At 44.9% G+C, this 20182-nt stretch overlaps 1 protein-coding gene across 1 annotated transcript; it reads left to right on the top strand.

The window, feature by feature from the left end:
• The first annotated feature begins 7602 nt into the window (after positions 1-7602).
• Positions 7603-17062, top strand: LOC308164644 (uncharacterized protein). The gene is made up of 4 exons (XM_080538721.1): positions 7603-7738; positions 14979-15776; positions 15973-16005; positions 16340-17062. Exons 1-4 carry the CDS (start codon positions 7723-7725, stop codon positions 16387-16389), a joined length of 897 nt encoding a protein of 298 aa, XP_080394847.1. The 5' UTR covers positions 7603-7722; the 3' UTR covers positions 16390-17062.
• The last annotated feature ends 3120 nt before the right edge of the window (positions 17063-20182 follow it).

The raw sequence follows: 20182 nt of genomic DNA, 5'->3' as shown, positions 1-20182 counted from the left end.
TACCTGGAAGTCACAGTACACACCGTGACGTTAGAATTATAAGGTTATATCTCCATTTTTGTCAAAATGATGGAGTCTCAGATCACTGGATCTTATTAACCCTCCTGTGTCAGAGTCCATTCAATCTTGTATCCATGACAACCTGGAAGATAACATTATGTTGTGCCCTGAAGATGATGGATCTATGATTTATATAGATTGTACCAAGTCCCCTAAGAGAGAGGCATCTCAATCTAGAATGAACTTATGCACTCTTATCACCCTTCGTGATGACCAGTCTTTAGAAGCAGACAATGATTATAATATCTATGGACATTCGGCTCTCACTAGAAGTATCAAGGACTGTTTTTATTTGTCTGAGTTGATAGTGTGGCCTAAAGTGAAGATCCAACTTGACGGGCTGAGTTGGCACACACTTTTGGAAAAAAAAACCTGCATGGGCTTCTCTACCGCTCTACCGTTTGCTAGGAGGGAAAAGGGAAACTCTGATGGTGAGAGGGAACGTGGACAAGTCTGAAGAAATAGAGGAGGAGAGTTGCATATCATCGCAGGGTAGAGGACACAGAGGAGGTGAGTATTGTGTTTATTTACAGTATGCTACTGCAAGGCCTTATTCAAGTAAAATGAGACCAAAGATATTTTGTGAGTGCAACTTTACATTGTATGGATTATATTTGATATTTATCTCATATTCTGTAGCGTGTGTTGGAGAATGGAGGGAAGTCAGGGCAGAACAGGCAGACAGCGATGTCACTGTCAGCAGCCAGTATACAAGAGACACACTTAGGTATAATGAATTCAGTCATATAGATGATGAGATGAGATCACTCTCAAGGTCGCTGTTTGAGCTTGAAGAGGAGGAACATTGGAAATGGAAAAAGGTTGAATTATTATTGTCGTTGGATGCTGACAGAAGGAGGGCTGAGATTAAGAGGAGAGAGCTGAGGTGGATCACTAGGGCCAAGGAGCGCAGGGCCGAGCTGAAGATGGAGAGGAGGAGGGAGCGCGAGCGAGAGCGGAACAGACAGGTCTTGACCAAAAACATGGCCTGTTCCCAAATGGAGAGTTTGTTCTTGGACCTCTACACCAAGCCTCGCCCCCCTTCTCCGCCTAGAGAGCCAGCCCCAAGCTCCTGGAAGGGATATAGCCGCACCGACGCCAAAACCATAGAGCATAGGGCGCACACCCTGCACAGAGTTCGTAGTGTCTACGACATCAGGTGCCAGAAACGTTGGGGTGAGTCTGAAAAGGCCATTGAGGAGTTGGCACTGACAGAAGTGGCAGAGGATAGAGGTGATGGGAAGATGGTGAAGGAAGGTGTTGAAGGTGCAAGTAAGAGACCTGCAAAGGGCAGAGGGTCGAAGGGCAAAGGGAGTGGAGGGGGGGAATTCGCTGAGTGGGCACAACTATTTGAGGAGGAAAGTGTGGGAACAAAGGATATAAATAAGCCCAAGGTACGCAGAGGGCAGAAAAGTAAGGATAAGAGGAGAGAGGAGCGAGAGAGAGAGAGCGATGTCGAAAAAAGGATCAGTTGCTCTCAGAGGAAGTCGAGAAAATGGGCATTGTGAAAGGTAAAGAATATGAGGCAAAGACGTTTGACCCCGTGGACAATAGTAACGTGGAGAAAAGAGAAGAAAATGAAAATGATAGCAAGAGAAAATGCAAGAAAAAGAAGAGAAACAAACTAAAAACTATGACTAATGAGGGAGGGCTGACGAAAACATCAGGGCAAGGGGGAGAAGAGGCTAAAGAGCTAAGAAAGGAGAGTACTGAGAAATGTCTGGCTGAAGAACAAGACAGCTCAAAACACCTGGGTTTCTCAGAGAATTGAATTCAAAATCCTCCTAATTACATACAAATCACAAAATGGTCTTGGACCAAAATACATATCAGATCTCCTCCCACCCTATATTCCCGCAAGGTCCCTAAGGTCAGCTGAGACAAATCAGCTAATAATTCCAAGAGTAAAAACAAAACACGGTGCAGCAGCTTTCAGTCACGCTGCTGCATGCTCCTGGAACAAACTCCCTGAAGAAATCAAACAGGCCCAAACCCTTAAAATATTTAAATCTAAGCTAAAAACCTTCATGTTTTGCACCAGTTATGATTAAACACAAACACTTCTATCAATGTATTTTTTCCATTAACTATTGTCTTTTTAAATGTTTTATCTATTTACTTCTTATATTTGCTTTTATTCATTGTAATTTTTATTTTCTTATGCTCCTCTTGTGGAGGGATGTGGAGGGATATGGAGGGATATGGAGTGGTGTAGAGGGATGTAGAGGGATGTAGAGGGATGTAGAGGGATGTGGAGGGATGTAGAGGGATGTGGAGAGATGTAGAGGGATGTGAAGGGATGTGGAGGGATGTAGAGGGATGTAGAGGGATGTAGAGGGATGTAGAGGGATGTAGATGGATGTGGAGGGATGTAGAGGGATGTGGAGGGATGTAGAGGGATGTAGAGAGATGTAGAGGGATGTGGAGGGATGTAGAGGGTAGAGGGATGTAGAGGGATGTGGAGGGATGTAGAGGGATGTGGAGGGATGTAGAGGGTAGAGGGATGTAGAGGGATGTGGAGGGATGTAGAGGTTTGTAGAGGGATGTAGAACGGATGTGGAGGGATGTAGAGGGATGTAGAGGGTTGTAGAGGGATGTGGAGGGATGTAGAGGGATGTAGAGGGATGTGGAGGGATGTAGAGGGATGTAGAGGGATATGGAGGGATATTAAACACAAACACTTCTATCAATGTCTTTTTTCCATTAACTATTGTCTTTTTAAATGTTTTATCTATTTACTTCTTATATTTGCTTTTATTCATTGTCATTTTTATTTTCTTATGCTCCTCTTGCTGTATTTTTAAATAATGCATGTAAAGCACTTTGAATTGCCCCTGTTGTATGAAATGTGCTATACAAATAAACTTGCCTTGCCTTGCCTTGGGTGAGAGCACAATATATTTACTTTGATTACTAGTATGATAAATGTCATGCATAATATGTTATGTTGTTCGTAAGATGGCCCGGATCATACGATGAGAGATATGGAGGAGCATATGAAGGCCACAGACAGTGAGGACACACACGAGGGTGACAGAGTGTTGACATTGAGAGAAGAGCTTTGTAAAATACAGGAAGTGGAGGAGGGAGTAGTTAAAGAAAACTGTAACTCCTGTAGCGAAATGTCCACAGAAAAGTTCAAAGAGCGAAAGAGAGAAAGTTCAGAGAGCCAAGCGTGCCGCCTGGCACAGGAGCAGCAGAGAGGCCTGAGCGATTCGAGTGGGGTTGTCGGAGGAGGGAGGAGGAACCAAACGGGTGACCACGGAGAGGGCGGTCCACGGGAGGCTGTTCGGTGGGATGATGCTCCCAGGGGTAAGCAGCAGCAGCACAGGTCCAAGAGCAGGTGGCTAGATGAGAGCAGCACTGATGTGTGGGACCTAGACGGAGGACATCAGGACGCAGGACAGAGGGACAGGGTCTTCTGGGGAAAGGAGAGAAGAGGCCGCAAGGAGAAAGACAGAGAGGGCAACGTCTGGCGAGACCAAGGGAGGGAAGGGACACGGCGTGATGAGGGAGAGAGGGATGGGGACAGGAGTCTGCGAGGAAGACAAAGGAATGGTCATGGTCTCCAGCCACCTAGGAGGAGGCAAAGGCAAAGGAACAGACAGCACGAGCCACATCCGTCAGAGAGCAACGGTGACTGGTGTCACAGAGAAAGAGAGAGTTACCCGAGAACCATGTTGAAAATAGGACGCACAGGCAGAGAGGTGAGAGTAGCTTAATCTATATAGGAGGGTGATATGGGGAGCTTGCCTGCACACATAGATGTGTGCTTTACATGCAAAGTAAGCACGCTTACACACCTGGGCAGGACATTTAGAGTAGGGGAGAGCGAGTTAATGTGGGACATCGGGTAATGTGAGACACCCCCTGTATCTAGGCAACGGAACACATTGTGGTCATGTGACCATTATGTTTTCAAGCCCCTCCCATTCCCCCATTGCCAGGAAGGAGAAGTTGGTGCTGGTGCTGTGGAAAGTATGTTTTTACACAAAAATGTGTTTTTTGCATGTAAAAGTAACTTTTCTTGCTGTGAACTTAATCAACTGTTGTGTCAAAGCAAATTGATTCAGGTAGAAAAACGTATATCATACATGTTGATGAACTTCCAACACATAAAACCATGTGATTGATGCTAATTCAGATTAGCCTGAATTGCTAAGAGATGTAGTTTTTTCTAAAAAGGTGGCTGTGGGGTAAAGTAAGACAAATGTTGTGGTGTAAAGTGAGACACTGTTTAGTCTTAAACATATTTTAGTGTAATATTACATAACATATGTTTGATTTTTAATGTCATAAACATTGTAGAAAAGACATCATGCCAAGAAAGTACACCAGGAAGACAACCTGGGGCCAAACAACCCTCGAAGAGATGGAGAGTGCAGCCGCTGAGGTCATGCAAGGAAAGAAGTCCTTAAGAAAAGCTGGAAGGGATAGAAATATTGACAAGACAACCCTACAAAGATTCATAAAGAAAAAAGAGAAAGGGGAAGTTAAATCAGTAGCCTGGGGTGCAGTAGCTGAGGCAAAGAGAATTTTCACAGATGAGATGGAGGAGGAGCTTGCCAAACACTTGAAACAACTAGCTGACCAGTTCCATGGCCTTGCTCCAGTTAAGTGCCGTGAACTGGCATTTGAATACGCAGAGAGAAACAATATCCCTGTCCCTGCCAATTGGACAGAGAAACAATGTGCAGGTAGGCTAGGGTGTGCAAGAGATCACGTGATTCTGTAGGTTAACTTAGGCCAACTGATCTTGCCACAAAGCTAAATCTTATAAAAATGAATTCTCTACTCTTTAGGAGAAGATTGGTTTGGCAGCTTCTTAGCACGTCGTGCAGATGATCCACCTTCTGCAGTTGAACCACCTGCTGCAGATGATCCACTCGCTGATGCTAATCCATCCACTCCGCGTGGTCCTCATGGATGTGCCTCGCCAGCTGACTCAGATGTGCCACGTGTTCCCAGCCGACCTGGATATGTGTCTCCTCGTGAAATCCTACCACTTCCCAAATGTCCCCCCAGAGCACAAATAAAAAGAAAGTGTGTGAAGACAGCCATCCTAACTGATACTCCAGAGAAGCAGACAATAGAAAAGGCTTATGAAGAGAGACAAAAGAAACTGGCAGGGAAAAAGCAAAATAGCAAAGAAAAGGGAAAACCGAAAAAGAAAGCACCCAAAAAGAAAATCATAGATAGCAGCTCTGAGGAGAGTGATATCGCAGTCCCACTTGATGAGGAGTTTGACGAAGAGAGCTCTGAGGATGAAAGAAGTGATCCTGGAAACACAGATCTGAACGTGGGTGACTTTGTCCTAGTTAACTTTGCAACCAAACGCAGGAGTGTCCGTTACGTTGGCATGGTTGAGAAAGTTGAGGATGACGAAATACTTACACAATTCCTCAGAAGAATCCAGGGAAACAAGAAAGAGTGGGAGAGACCCACGTTTGCTTTAAAAGAAAATGATGTGGCACATGTTCCTAAAGGTGATGTGGTGAAGAAGCTGCCTCAACCTAATAGGCCTGGAGGAACCACACGGAGAGAGCAACTCTTCACCTTTCCCTGTAACCTTCAGGGCTGGAATGTAGAGTAGGCCTTGTTTAAGAGTATGAGGCTGATGTTCTAATCCAGGTGGGTCTAGCCTGTGTCCTGAGTCCCAGGCTGTTCTAGCTGTTTCTGATGGTCCTATGTTCTGACCCCCAGACTGTGTACTAGCTGGTTCTGATTATGGGTCCATGTTCTGACCCCCAGACTGTGTATTAGCTGGTTCTGATTGTCCTTTGCTCTGACCCCCATACACTAGCTGGCTCTAAAGGTCCTGTGTTCTGACCTCCACACTGTGAATGTTAATTAAATAAAACATTTACAATCATATTATGTTGTATTTGATTTACTGTTTAGGTACTTTGGGTTACTTTCAAGTATTTTAAAAAATGTGCTTAATTGACCAATCCCCATGATTCTGTTACTAGTCCAACATTAGTTTTGGAATGTGTGGTTGTCAATCTAGCTGTCAGGATTCTAATTGTTACAACATGTGTTGTTATGGTAGTTTTAAAGTGGAAAAAGTAAGTGGATCAGCTTACCCCCAACTGGTTCACTTTACCCCCTTGATTTCTCTGGTCGGTCTCAGTTTACCCCTAAGATGAGGTAAAGTGAGACACAAGACCACTTTTTTTTAAAACAATCATATTTTCATTGCCCTTTGTCCTGAAGACATTCTGAGCATTTCCATAGCGAGAAAACATCCTGAATTAATGGGAAATGTGTAAAATTTACTGATTTACTCATTTTAGCTTGGCTAGAGGGGAGCAAATGTAAAAAATGTCCCACATTATCTCGCTCTCCCCTACTATAGCATGTTTAAAATGATATTGTCTGCTTCCAGTAATAAAGTAATGCATATGTTTTCTCTTTTGCACGGTGCCCAGGCACATATTAGCAGGAGGAGAAATATTCAGACAAGCTATACAATTGACTGTTCTAACAACTTATGCAATACAACTGCAATGTCAGTTTCATAAACCTTTGGGTTCGATTATGTAAAGCTGACTAACTTGTGCACAGAGCGAGGGAGGGGCGCAATTTGCATACAGAGACTTGCATAATATTATGCATCATTTACTCGTGGGGCGGGAAGCGAATTTCCTAAACCTAGGACTCTTATCTATCAAGCAAGGATCTAATCTAAAACCTAACCTCCTAATGAGCCTTGCCCCCTGCCGTCGGAAATTCGCGGGCGGGAAAAAAAAAGATTCGATTTGATTTCCCTCCCTTCTCCAAGTATATCCAGCTGCAGGCATCACGCGCATCACCCGGACGCTTGATGGACCATATTTGGTTCGTGCGCGTCATCATACCACGCCTGCATATTTGCATATTTGGTTCGGACTACGTCATCGCCTTACTACGGTGGCTGAGGACGATTTCAAGTTCATATTTCAAGTAAGGATATGACAGATCATTCGCTTACTATGCATTTCGATATGAGATAGATGCATTTTTGTATTTCAAGTACTTATGGATATGACCGATCGTATTTATGGATATTTTGATATGAGATAGATCATTTATGAGATAGATAATTTTCGTATTTCAAGTATTTATGGATATGACAGATAATGTTCGTCCTATTCACTTAATGCTAACCCTTTTAACCCTAAAAACAAACCAAATAAACACATTTCCAGCAATGGATTCTACAGTTAGGCCCATATATATTTGGTCACAGACAGAATTTGTGTTATTTTAGCTGTTTACCAAAACATCTTAGTTACAGTCATACACAAGTTACAGTCATATAATGAATATGAATGAATGAATGAATCTTTATTTCGAACATGATTTTAAAATAAAAATAATAAATAACTAATAACTAATATGATTTGATATGATTTGATTAACTAATAACTAAGAACTAATAACTAATATGATTTGATTTCCCCTCGCGTCTTCGCGCTTCTTCTTCCGTCGACGTTCTAAATGAGGTCACTTCCGCCCTTAACTCGCCAGTTCCTTCCGCGCGGCCGCTCAGTCCAGACGAACACGACCAGCCCGCTGGAAACAAACTAAAGTTTCCCAAACGGTTTAATTCTCTATTACACTGACCGCCAAAGACAACCGGTTTAATTCTCTATTACACTGACCGCCAAAGACAAAGACATGCATATCAAAACAGGTGAGTGTCTTACTACTTTATCTCAGCGATGGGATATTTTGGCCACGTATTCTTAAGGCTCGGTCAGCTTTGCTCCGTGTTAGATGTGTTAGCACAACTTAATGACTGCAGCAGCTACCGCGGGCAGCTAAGCTAAGCTACAGGCAAGCTACGGGCAACTAAGCTAAGCTAAGCTACAGGGAAGGCGCGGGCAGCTAAGCTAAGCTACAGGGAAGGCTACCGCGGGTAGCTATGCTAAGCTAAGCTACAGGGAAGGCGCGGGCAGCTAAGCTAAGCTACAGGGAAGGCGCGGGCAGCTAAGCTAAGCTACAGGGAAGGCGCGGGTAGCTAAGCTACAGGGAAGGCGCGGGTAACTAAGCTAAGCTACAGGGAAGCTACGGGCAGCTAAGCTAAGCTACAGGGAAGGCGCGGGTAACTAAGCTAAGCTACAGGGAAGGCGCGGGTAGCTAAGTAATGTGTGTGCGTGTGTTTCAAGTTTCAAGTTTATTGTTACATCACATTACGTGTAAGCGTAACATTCTTAGGCTTTGGTTCCTTGACATTGCAGCACATTGCAGACAATAAGGCAATCGAAAGAAGTTGAGACATTTAAAACTAGACACGAAAATAGTTTCGACCCTGAAGCTCAAGGCCCGTGCCAGGCGGTGATACACCCAGTCATGTTTATCATCTTACATGTTAGTAACTAAGCTAAGCTACAGGGAAGGTGCTTCCCTCCTCCCTGTTTATCAGGTTGTTGTGGTCAGGTTGTGGTGGTCAGGTTGTGGTGGTCAGGTTGTGGTGGTCAGGTTGTGGTCAGGTTGTTGTGGTCAGGTTGTGGTGGTCAGGTTGTTGTGGTCAGGTTGTGGTCAGGTTGTTGTGGTCAGGTTGTGGTCAGGTTGTTGTGGTCAGGTTGTGGTGGTCAGGTTGTTGTGGTCAGGTTGTGGTGGTCAGGTTGTGGTGGTCAGGTTGTTGTGGTCAGGTTGTTGTGGTCAGGTTGTGGTGGTCAGGTTGTTGTGGTCAGGTTGTGGTGGTCAGGTTGTTGTGGTCAGGTTGTGGTGGTCAGGTTGTTGTGGTCAGGTTGTGGTGGTCAGGTTGTGGTGGTCAGGTTGTGGTGGTCAGGTTGTGGTGGTCAGGTTGTGGTGGTCAGGTTGTGGTGGTCAGGTTGTGGTGGTCAGGTTGTGGTGGTCAGGTTGTGGTCAGGTTGTTGTGGTCAGGTTGTGGTGGTCAGGTTGTTGTGGTCAGGTTGTGGTGGTCAGGTTGTGGTGGTCAGGTTGTGGTGGTCAGGTTGTGGTGGTCAGGTTGTGGTGGTCAGGTCGTGGTGGTCAGGTTGTGGTGGTCAGGTTGTGGTGGTCAGGTTGTGGTCAGGTTGTGGTGGTCAGGTTGTGGTGGTCAGGTTGGGGTGGTCAGGTTGTGGTGGTCAGGTTGTTGTGGTCAGGTTGTTGTGGTCAGGTTGTGGTCAGGTTGTTGTGGTCAGGTTGTTGTGGTCAGGTTGTGGTGGTCAGGTTGTGGTGGTCAGGTTGTTGTGGTCAGGTTGTGGTGGTCAGGTTGTTGTGGTCAGGTTGTGGTGGTCAGGTTGTGGTGGTCAGGTTGTGGTGGTCAGGTTGTGGTGGTCAGGTTGTTGTGGTCAGGTTGTTGTGGTCAGGTTGTGGTGGTCAGGTTGTTGTGGTCAGGTTGTGGTGGTCAGGTTGTGGTGGTCAGGTTGTGGTGGTCAGGTTGTGGTGGTCAGGTTGTGGTGGTCAGGTTGTGGTCAGGTTGTGGTGGTCAGGTTGTTGTGGTCAGGTTGTTGTGGTCAGGTTGTTGTGGTCAGGTTGTGGTGGTCAGGTTGTGGTGGTCAGGTTGTTGTGGTCAGGTTGTTGTGGTCAGGTTGTGGTGGTCAGGTGGTGGTCAGGTTGTGGTGGTCAGGTTGTTGTGGTCAGGTTGTGGTCAGGTTGTGGTGGTCAGGTTGTGGTGGTCAGGTTGTGGTGGTCAGGTTGTTGTGGTCAGGTTGTTGTGGTCAGGTTGTTGTGGTCAGGTTGTTGTGGTCAGGTTGTGGTGGTCAGGTTGTGGTGGTCAGGTTGTGGTGGTCAGGTTGTGGTCAGGTTGTGGTGGTCAGGTTGTGGTGGTCAGGTTGTGGTGGTCAGGTTGTGGTCAGGTTGTGGTCAGGTTGTTGTGGTCAGGTTGTTGTGGTCAGGTTGTGGTGGTCAGGTTGTGGTGGTCAGGTTGTGGTGGTCAGGTTGTTGTGGTCAGGTTGTTGTGGTCAGGTTGTGGTGGTCAGGTTGTGGTCAGGTTGTTGTGGTCAGGTTGTGGTGGTCAGGTTGTGGTGGTCAGGTTGTTGTGGTCAGGTTGTTGTGGTCAGGTTGTTGTGGTCAGGTTGTGGTGGTCAGGTTGTGGTGGTCAGGTTGTGGTGGTCAGGTTGTGGTGGTCAGGTTGTGGTGGTCAGGTTGTGGTCAGGTTGTGGTGGTCAGGTTGTTGTGGTCAGGTTGTTGTGGTCAGGTTGTTGTGGTCAGGTTGTGGTGGTCAGGTTGTGGTCAGGTTGTGGTGGTCAGGTTGTGGTGGTCAGGTTGTGGTCAGGTTGTGGTGGTCAGGTTGTTGTGGACAGGTTGTGGTCAGGTTGTGGTGGTCAGGTTGTGGTCAGGTTGTGGTGGTCAGGTTGTGGTGGTCAGTTTGTGGTGGTCAGGTTGTTGTGGTCAGGTTGTGGTGGTCAGGTTGTTGTGGTCAGGTTGTTGTGGTCAGGTTGTTGTGGTCAGGTTGTTGTGGTCAGGCTGTGGTGGTCAGGTTGTTGTGGTCAGGTTGTGGTGGTCACGTTGTTGTCGTCAGGTTGTTGTGGTCAGGTTGTGGTGGTCAGGTTGTGGTGGTCAGGTTGTTGTGGTCAGGTTGTTGTGGTCAGGTTGTTGTGGTCAGGTTGTGGTGGTCAGGTTGTGGTGGTCACGTTGTTGTCGTCAGGTTGTTGTGGTCAGGTTGTGGTGGTCAGGTTGTGGTGGTCAGGTTGTGGTGGTCAGGTTGTTGTGGTCAGGTTGTTGTGGTCAGGTTGTGGTGGTCAGGTTGTGGTGGTCAGGTTGTTGTGGTCAGGTTGTTGTGGTCAGGTTGTGGTGGTCAGGTTGTGGTGGTCAGGTTGTGGTGGTCAGGTTGTGGTGGTCAGGTTGTGGTGGTCAGGTTGTGGTGGTCAGGTTGTGGTGGTCAGGTTGTGGTGGTCAGGTTGTGGTGGTCAGGTTGTTGTGGTCAGGTTGTGGTGGTCAGGTTGTGGTGGTCAGGTTGTGGTGGTCAGGTTGTGGTGGTCAGGTTGTTGTGGTCAGGTTGTGGTGGTCAGGTTGTGGTGGTCAGGTTGTTGTGGTCAGGTTGTTGTGGTCAGGTTGTGGTGGTCAGGTTGTGGTGGTCAGGTTGTGGTGGTCAGGTTGTGGTGGTCAGGTTGTGGTGGTCAGGTTGTTGTGGTCAGGTTGTGGTGGTCAGGTTGTGGTGGTCAGGTTGTGGTGGTCAGGTTGTTGTGGTCAGGTTGTGGTGGTCAGGTTGTGGTGGTCAGGTTGTGGTGGTCAGGTTGTGGTGGTCAGGTTGTGGTGGTCAGGTTGTTGTGGTCAGGTTGTGGTGGTCAGGTTGTGGTGGTCAGGTTGTTGTGGTCAGGTTGTTGTGGTCAGGTTGTGGTGGTCAGGTTGTGGTGGTCAGGTTGTGGTGGTCAGGTTGTTGTGGTCAGGTTGTGGTGGTCAGGTTGTGGTGGTCAGGTTGTTGTGGTCAGGTTGTTGTGGTCAGGTTGTGGTGGTCAGGTTGTTGTGGTCAGGTTGTGGTGGTCAGGTTGTGGTGGTCAGGTTGTGGTGGTCAGGTTGTGGTGGTCAGGTTGTGGTGGTCAGGTTGTGGTGGTCAGGTTGTGGTGGTCAGGTTGTGGTGGTCAGGTTGTGGTGGTCAGGTTGTGGTGGTCAGGTTGTGGTGGTCAGGTTGTTGTGGTCAGGTTGTGGTGGTCAGGTTGTGGTGGTCAGGTTGTGGTGGTCAGGTTGTGGTGGTCAGGTTGTGGTGGTCAGGTTGTTGTGGTCAGGTTGTTGTGGTCGTAAACTAGCCTGATAGCTTTAGCTGCCTTAGAAACGTTACCAGACGTAAAGTAGCCTGATAGCTTTAGCTGCCTTAGAAACGTTAACAGACGTAAACTAGCCTGATAGCTTTAGCTGCCTTAGAAACGTTACCAGACGTAAACTAGCCTGATAGCTTTAGCTGCCTTAGAAACGTTAACAGACGTAAACTAGCCTGATAGCTTTAGCTGCCTTAGAAACGTTAACAGACGTAAACTAGCTAGATAGCTTAGCTGCCTGAGGTACGGTGGTTAACACACCAGTTAGCTCTAGCTCGCTAGCAGTTAGGGATATTCAGTAGTTACTAGTACTAGTAGTAGCAGTCAGTTAATGAACACGGTAACACATCTATAAACATACCACGTGTAGGGGTGGGACGATTAGAAAATGTCATGTCACGATTATCGTGGGCAAAATAATCGCGATCCACGATATTATCGCGAGAATTAAAAAAAAACTTTTTTTTAGAATGCCAATAAAACACACTGTAATCACTTTAACTTAGATTTTGTTGTATTTTTATTGAATCATGTTAATAACATTAACATCATTTTAAAAACATCTTGACAAAAATCCAAATCTTGAATAAAATCTTAAATAAGGTAATGATAAATTATAAGGTATCACTGCATAAATAAAGGAAAAAAATACTGTCAAACAAAACTTGAACACTGACACTTTTCTGTCATCAAACTGAGTGCTAGCCTTGTGGCTTAGAGACTTGAAAGCTTCAAGATAGGTTAAAGTGCAAAAATGTCAACATGTTCACTTTTTCGGAGAGGTGTGGGTATGTGCCCACTGGCACTAAAATGTGCCCACTGGCACTAAACACTCTCTCTGAAGGAACACTAGTTGCAGGTATGCATAGAAGCCTGCGGGCAACCCTGGAAAGGTGAGGCAATGGACACGGGGCCGATGCAGCCATGGTGAGAAGGCTAGCATACGTTAGTGACTGACTGACAATGCTGACTTGACAGTCACGTTACCCATGCAGGCTGAACAATCGCGCGAGACACATTTCTGTGAGGATATTCGCGCGCGGCTCATGTGAGAAATCTCAATTATATTACTATTTATTTATAACATACGATTATGACATCCTCCCTCTCGCCAGTTTGGGGCAACATAGACTTCTCCCCTGGTGCCACGGATAGGGGTTTCAAGCGGTGGGACAGCAAAGGGATGGTTACTATCGGACATTTATATGATACGGAAATACTACTTTCATTTGACCAATTATGTAAGAAATATGACCTACCACGAAATGAGTTTTTCAGATACCTTCAGATACAAAGTTTTTTTAATAGCCAAAAAGACACTGGCCTCTGTCACCAACCCTCTCCGCTGGAGGAGATAGTCTCTGCTGGAAAGACGAGAGGCATTCTGGGGCTTGGGTATAGAGCACTTTCAAAATATGATAAAGGCAAACCTGCATTTACGCCCAAAGACTGGAATAATGACCTGAACATTAATACTGATGAAGCAACTTGGTCACTAATATGGCAATCGGCAAACGACATCTCAATCTGTAATAGGACGAAGGAAACGCAATTTAGACTACTACAACGTTTGCAGATTACTCCCCAACTTAGACATAAAATGGATCATAACAAATCGGAAATGTGTACAAAGTGTATTACCGAGGTTGGGAGCTTTGTTCATTGTGTTTGGACTTGTAGATATATAGATGATTACTGGAAAGGTATAGTGGATAAAATTCATCTAATTCTAGATGTTACATTGGATAAGGACCCCATGTGTCTATTGTTTGGGTTGCCAGACAAACAACTTAAAAGTATGCATTCCAAAAGACTTCTGTGTATCTTCACTTTTTGTGCAAGGAAAAATATATTGCTGAAATGGATAGACTGCAAACCGCCTACAATAGCTGGATGGCACAAGGTAATTTTTGATATGATTCCTATGGAATATCTGACAGTCTAAGTGTAAGATAAAGACATTCTATAAGATTTGGTCTCCGTTCTTAGATTATATTGGTACCAGACTGGCTGCCATTGTAATGAAAGGTTTGGTGGATTACACTCAAGAAAGTACACAAGACTAATGTGTAACAGATCTACAATGTATGGGTCACAATATTATTTACTGTGCTGGTGTTGTGCTGCCGCTGTGTTTAGGACTGTAAGACATGGATGCTGTCTCCGATGGGGGTGATCCCCCCATATATTATGGCATTTGTTGTGTCATTTTCTTTTCTGTTTATTTCTGATATGTGACATTGCCTCCTCCCCCACTGTTTTTTTGTTTTTGTTTCGTTTTTAAACATTTTCTGTTTATGGACAATGTACTGCATAACAAAGTGCAAAACTAGTTTTCTACTATAAATGGGACAATAACCTCCCCCACGGATACTAGTTGTTGTTGTTATGTCCTGTTGTGTACATGTCTCTGTGAAACTCAATAAAAATATTAACCCCCCCAAAAAAAAACACACATAGGTCACATACATTAATACATACAATAAAAACAGACAGACAAAGCAGTGTTTATAAAATGTAGTGCCTATTTAAAAAGTCCAGTCATTTAAAAATAATAATAAAAATAATAAAAAATAAATAAAAAAACGATTATGACGATTATTCAACTAATTAAAATTCTCCACGATAAAGTTATCGCGGGTGTTTTTATCGCGATTAACGATAAACACGATAATCGTCCCATCCCTAACCACGTGTCATGTATGGCCTTTGCTAGCTAACCTCTGATCCTTCACATTAAATGACATAACGATGTTCAGTTGTTAGTGTTTATTAATCGTACATCCAGATGGGTAACTAGCTGACATGTATTCGGGTGGCTAGATTTCAAGCACGTCATGTGTTCTAGAAGCGTCTGGAGACTTTGTAGCCGATCTGCCTCCGTTCAGAATAAACCAACGCGTTGGAAAGACGTCAGTGTGTTTGATCGTCAGTGTGTTTGATCGGCGTTGTGTCATTGTTGTTTTGCAACCCGACATTTGCGTGACGTTCGCAACAGCGGGCTGCATACCTCATCGTGATGTTGCAGTGAAGTGAATGTTTCCAATTCTTTCTAGCCTGCTTGCCTTATCACTTGAGGCTATTTTTTAAATTAAAACTAAACTCTTCAATTGGGTAGAACCCGTTTTAATAGCTCTCACAACAATAATATTAAGTCTATCGTTGGACACTCATTCGAGATTAATTCTATGTTATCTAACTATGTTTTCCTTTGTCTTCCCTTGCAAGGTACATGGGAGGCCAGTAACATGGTGTGCCAGTCTGACACCCTGTGTGACCCCGCTGTTCTGGTGTCTACCACGAACCCGGAACCGCACATTCGCAACCGCCGCCTGTCACCCGGGTCGGGCAACTGTGGCGGTGGCGGGGGAGGCAGCTGCACCGCCGGGGTGGACCAGCAGCCCCGCCAAGCCTCCCCCGAGGGCAGCCCGAACGGACCCGCACAACACGCCTTCACCTTCCGCAGGGACAGAGATCGCAGGGGGCAGCACAAGGGCAGAGGTCCCCGTAGGGAGGGACCCAAGGGTGCGGGGCGTGTTGCCGACAGGCCCCCCAAGCAAACCCAGAAGGAGAGGTGGGTGGAGGACAGCCTGTCACTATTCAAGCCCCCGCCCGCCTTCCCCGTGCAGGACAGCCCTGCCAAGCTGCAGCCCGCTGTCAGCTACGCCTCCAAGGTGAAGTCGGGCGCGGCGGGGGGGGTATTGGAGGAGGACCGTCCGGCCATCGGGGTGCTGCTGCAGAACCAGTGGGGTCTCAGTTTCATCAGCGAGGTCCTACAGGCCACAGAGGGGTCGGGGGGACCCCACCCTGTCCCGGCAGTCACACCTCCTCAGCCCGCGGGAGAAGGTGAATCGGCCTCAGACTCGATACGGGAGATGCGTCACACAGTCCAGCCTGGCGAAACGCCAGCTCCTCCAGCCACTACCTCAATCTCCGTTGGCCAGTGTCCAGAAACGGCCGAGAGCAACGGGAAGCTGCTGCTCAGCTATCGCCATCTTGTAGAGGCCCTGTCTTATCACACTCAAGGTGAGGCCCGGCCTTGGGGATGTCATTCTATAATGTTATTTTTTTAATGCACTGTAACAGTCATAAAACTAGTCATGAGTAAGGTTTATTATGGTCAGGTCTCTTTGCAGTTAAGCGTGGTCATAATTTAACTGAAGTTAACTTCGTCATAGCATGAACCGAATTCAACTTTGCCCTGTTTTTTTTTTAATCTCAGAATGGAACGGCATTTGCAACAAACAAAAAGAAGGTGAGACTCATCAATTTGTAGAATGTGGAAGTAGGCCGCAACATTCCAATTGAACAGAGTGTACAAGGACGTGATTCTGTAGAATGTAATGTTGTAATACCTACTGTGGTGTGACATTACTACTATTTCAGCTTTAATACATAATTTGTCTTTAAAAAACAAAACAACTTTGGGACTATGATCTCTTTAATAGGGTTGGGATATAAGATGTATGTGGAAGCCACTGAGCTTTAGTACCCAAGTATATATCCACCATAAACGGATGTCCATTTAAGTGTTTTGTTAGAGGTTTGGCCATGCTGTCACTAAATCATGTGTCATGTTTCTATTTCAGATCCGAAAAAGGTTGTTTGGTACAAGAACACCCTGGAGCAGCCAGCCTAGCAAAGCATGGACCCCCCCTACCCCTACACACACACACACACACACACACACAACCCCCCCCCCACACACACACACATCCACACACGCTGCACTCAGGTTGATGTCTTTACAGAAATCCACACTGAGACACTTTTCGGACTAACTCCTTGATGCGACAACTAGGGACTTAAATAACGCCTTACAAAAGCCTGCCTTAATGAATTGGACCTGGATTTCCTATCACTGCTCAAAACGATTATTTTAATGTCGTATAGAGTTGGTGTTTTTTAAACAATCTTTATTAAGAGCTGTCATTTTATTGTACAGAACTGCAGTTTTATCATAGACATTATTTTTGTCCTCTGTTATGCGAGTGGTCAATCAAGCACTTTCTAATCTGTTGTGACCAATCCTTGTACCCCCTACCATACCAGACTGATTTCTTTTTAGAGCACAAATATGAAAATGTCTTGTACCTGCTTCCATTTCACCGTATCTTTACACAAGGGACAAATGTAACCATGTCTCCAGTTTACATAGGGGTGCAGTCAGCACAATAAGAGCGTACCCTATCCATGTCTGATCTTATTGCTGTTTATAATTTTTTTTGTACCCTTGTTGGGTGAATGTTACTCGAATCTTCAAGGGATCACACATGCTCCGTATGTTCTGATTTGAAAAAGAAAAAAAAATACACTGGAGGAGGATTATAGGTGAAAAGTATTGCTTAATAAAATGAGATGAACTTGATATATTCTGGTGGTTTTAGTATTATTATATATAGTATAGTAAAAAGAAGACAAATGTATAGTACAATATATTATATGTCTTATCTTTTTCTTTCACTTTATTATTTTTTCCTTGATATAATAATAGATCAAGTGAAAAAAAAGAAAGGTGTCTCATACCATGTTATTTTTTTCTTCTTTTTTTTCACTTTATTATTTTTTTACTTAGTATGATATATTATTCTGTTTCTGGGGGAGAACTAATAATATTATATCATACTATACTGTTCTTTTTCCGCACTTTATTAGTCTTTTCCGTAGTATGATAATGCATACTGTTATCATACTATCATTCTAAGGAGAAAAGATAATATATCATACTATTTTTTGTTCTTCTTTTCACTTAATACATTTTTTTCTTAGTGTTATAGTATGATATATTATGATGTAATCCCCGCTGGTGGAATGAGCTCCCCACGGCTGTCAGAACGGCAGAGTCACTACCCATCTTTCGTCGTAGACTGAAGACCCACCTCTTCAGGCTACACCTTAACTGCTCCTGAGACATCTTCTGCCCCTCAGCACTACGTCTCCTAAAGACACCCGCTTTCCCATCTACTGTGTCCCTAAGAACTTCTATTGCCCCCCTTGTACTGTTTCTCCAGTGTAAAAAAAAAAACTAGGTTTTAGAAGAAGGTGATAGAAGGTTTTTCCTTCTATCAATGGCCCCAGGCCTGAGCTAGATTACTCTTCCTCCTACGAATGGTGGACTGATGATTCACATGCTTAGTATTCAAATGTATTGATTGTAAGTCGCTTTGGAATAAGGCGTCTGCTAAATGCAAAAAATGTAAATGTAAATATAGTAAGCGTCACAAAAAAACGTACATCATACTATACTATGTTCTTTTTTTGTGACGCTTACTATACTACATCATAATATATCATACTACAACATACTATACTATATACAGGCATGATAATCGCTCACCTTTCGTCGAAATTAGCCGTTTTGAATCCAAAATAGGTGGCTTCTCTGAATCATATAGATCCGATGTTTGTTTTTTTTTTGGGGGGGGGGGCGGCGGAGCGGGCCATTATTCTGGAACGCACGTTGAACGTTCGAACGATAACATTTTGATGGGCCCTTGATGAAAAGCGAAGCAACGTAGCGAACAGGTGTAGCGCAGGCGTGAAGGGCTGAAACTGTAATGTGCGCGTGAAACTTCTTGGTGAAGAAATTGGTGACAGAACGTCAGCCAAGGTTTTTGTATGCTGAGAGAAGACAAGGACTGAACTCGCAAATACTGAGATAAGAATGTAACATTAACAAAATACAAATTGCTAGCTAACGATAGATGGCTAACTTTGGTACTAACATTTGGTACTAACATTACTAAGTGCAGTACAGATACAGTACAGATAACTACTAACGTTAGCGTTGTCAGCCGATTTTGCAAGCTGTTAGCCCCTTTCTCACACAGTTCCCTGTAAATTAAATGGAATCGCAACCCAGGTCCGCCAGTGATTTTCGCCGTTTAATGAGCTAAATGCCCGAAAAATATGATGATGAATACATATAAAACTGAGGTATGATATATGGCAGTCTCAGGCGCCTGTCACGTCTCCAGTAGCTACATTAGAACTTTGCATCATTTGATACATATAAGGATCTTGTAACTTCGCAAACAATAGCAACATTTAAATAGTTTACTCTATGTTCAACTGGAAAAGGTAGTGACAGAAGATTTTCGTGTTTTGATTTCGCTGGGAGTTCGTTAAAAATGCCTTTCCACCAAAGAACCGTGGAGCCGCGCCGTGTGAGCAGGCTGAGGGTCATACAATATTTGTATATTAAAGGCAACGCCGCGGCAGTTGAACATAGAGTAAACTATTTCAATTCTGCCATTGTTTGCGAAGTTACAAGATCCTTACATCCCGTCAAGATCAGTGGCGTAGCGGACGGGCCCGCAAGCGACGCACCGCGGGTGGGCCCCAGACACTAGGGGGCCCCCTAACATTGGTTGCTAGCACCCCCTCTCATTGCTCTCACTTGTTTGTACCTTTTGCTAAGTCAAGCATTTAGAATGTAGAGTGCATATTGCGAAATTTCGCAACGTCAATAATGCATCGGACAGTGTTTCCTCCAGGATTTTTCACATTAGTGGCGGAGTGTTCTTTTTTCGCGCCCGTAGCGTATGCAACACGCACTGGCGCTCAATACAAAGACGTAATTTCACCGAAAAATAAAGGGTGGCAACATTTAAAAAAATGTGCCCTGTTTACCCGTACCTCCGCCGTTCTGTTCGTGGTGATTTGGGAGGCAATAGATTATTTTTGCCCCGCGCATATTGCCCTGTAATTAGACCACGCAACCACAGCTCCGTTGTGTCTCTTATTGTCCAAATGTTCCCTGAATTTTAGCTGCATGTTTTTCCAGCATGTAAATCCGTTGTCAATAAAAATTCGACTCGCCTTCTTTCCCCCTGCCAATACTGTGTCGTTTGTGACATTTACCAACGTTTATGCTATCAATAGTTCGAAGCTAGCGTTAGATGCGAGGCTGCTCGGGAACATTATTTGTTTCACAAAATAGCCTGATTTAGTTGACCATGAACATCAGAGACTAGACTACATTACGAATGTTCATTTAAAATACTCTATAGTGAGCACTGGTATAAGAACATGAACCAGAGAACAGGAGTAAATGCAAGAACCCAAGGTCGTCGCTGATGTTGCATTTTCGATTAGGATACGTTTACGGGATTAAAGGGACGGGCGACGGGCGAAGAGAGAGGGAAGGGATTTCCAGAAATCCAAATGTCCCGCTAAATTCGGACCAATCACAAAACTGTTTTGCAAGCTCGTCGCCGACGAGGTTAATTGCAACATTGTAACATATTGTAACTTACTACATCCTAAATCGGAACGAAATGTAGGTCTGAAAGCGGCCTAAACTAGCTTCAATCTGATTTTTTTCTGTTCTCCGGTCATAAAGTGGACTGAATCAATTAGTGGCGGAGAAAATGCCCCCGCCGCCACCTTGCGGGGGGGCCTCGGGATTTTGCGGTACGCCACTGGGTCTG

The sequence above is a fragment of the Nansenia antarctica genome (genome assembly GCF_963989245.1).
Source record: "Nansenia antarctica genome assembly, chromosome: 8".
NCBI lineage: Eukaryota > Metazoa > Chordata > Actinopteri > Argentiniformes > Microstomatidae > Nansenia > Nansenia antarctica.
This window is presented reverse-complemented; position numbering and strand designations above follow the sequence as displayed.

Excerpts from the sequence above, each read along its gene's own strand:
- LOC308164644 (XM_080538721.1), top strand. Across the intron at positions 15,777-15,972 it reads CCTGTCTTATCACACTCAAG|AATGGAACGGCATTTGCAAC; the intron begins GTGAGGCCCGGC and ends TTTTAATCTCAG. Across the intron at positions 16,006-16,339 it reads TTGCAACAAACAAAAAGAAG|ATCCGAAAAAGGTTGTTTGG; the intron begins GTGAGACTCATC and ends TTTCTATTTCAG.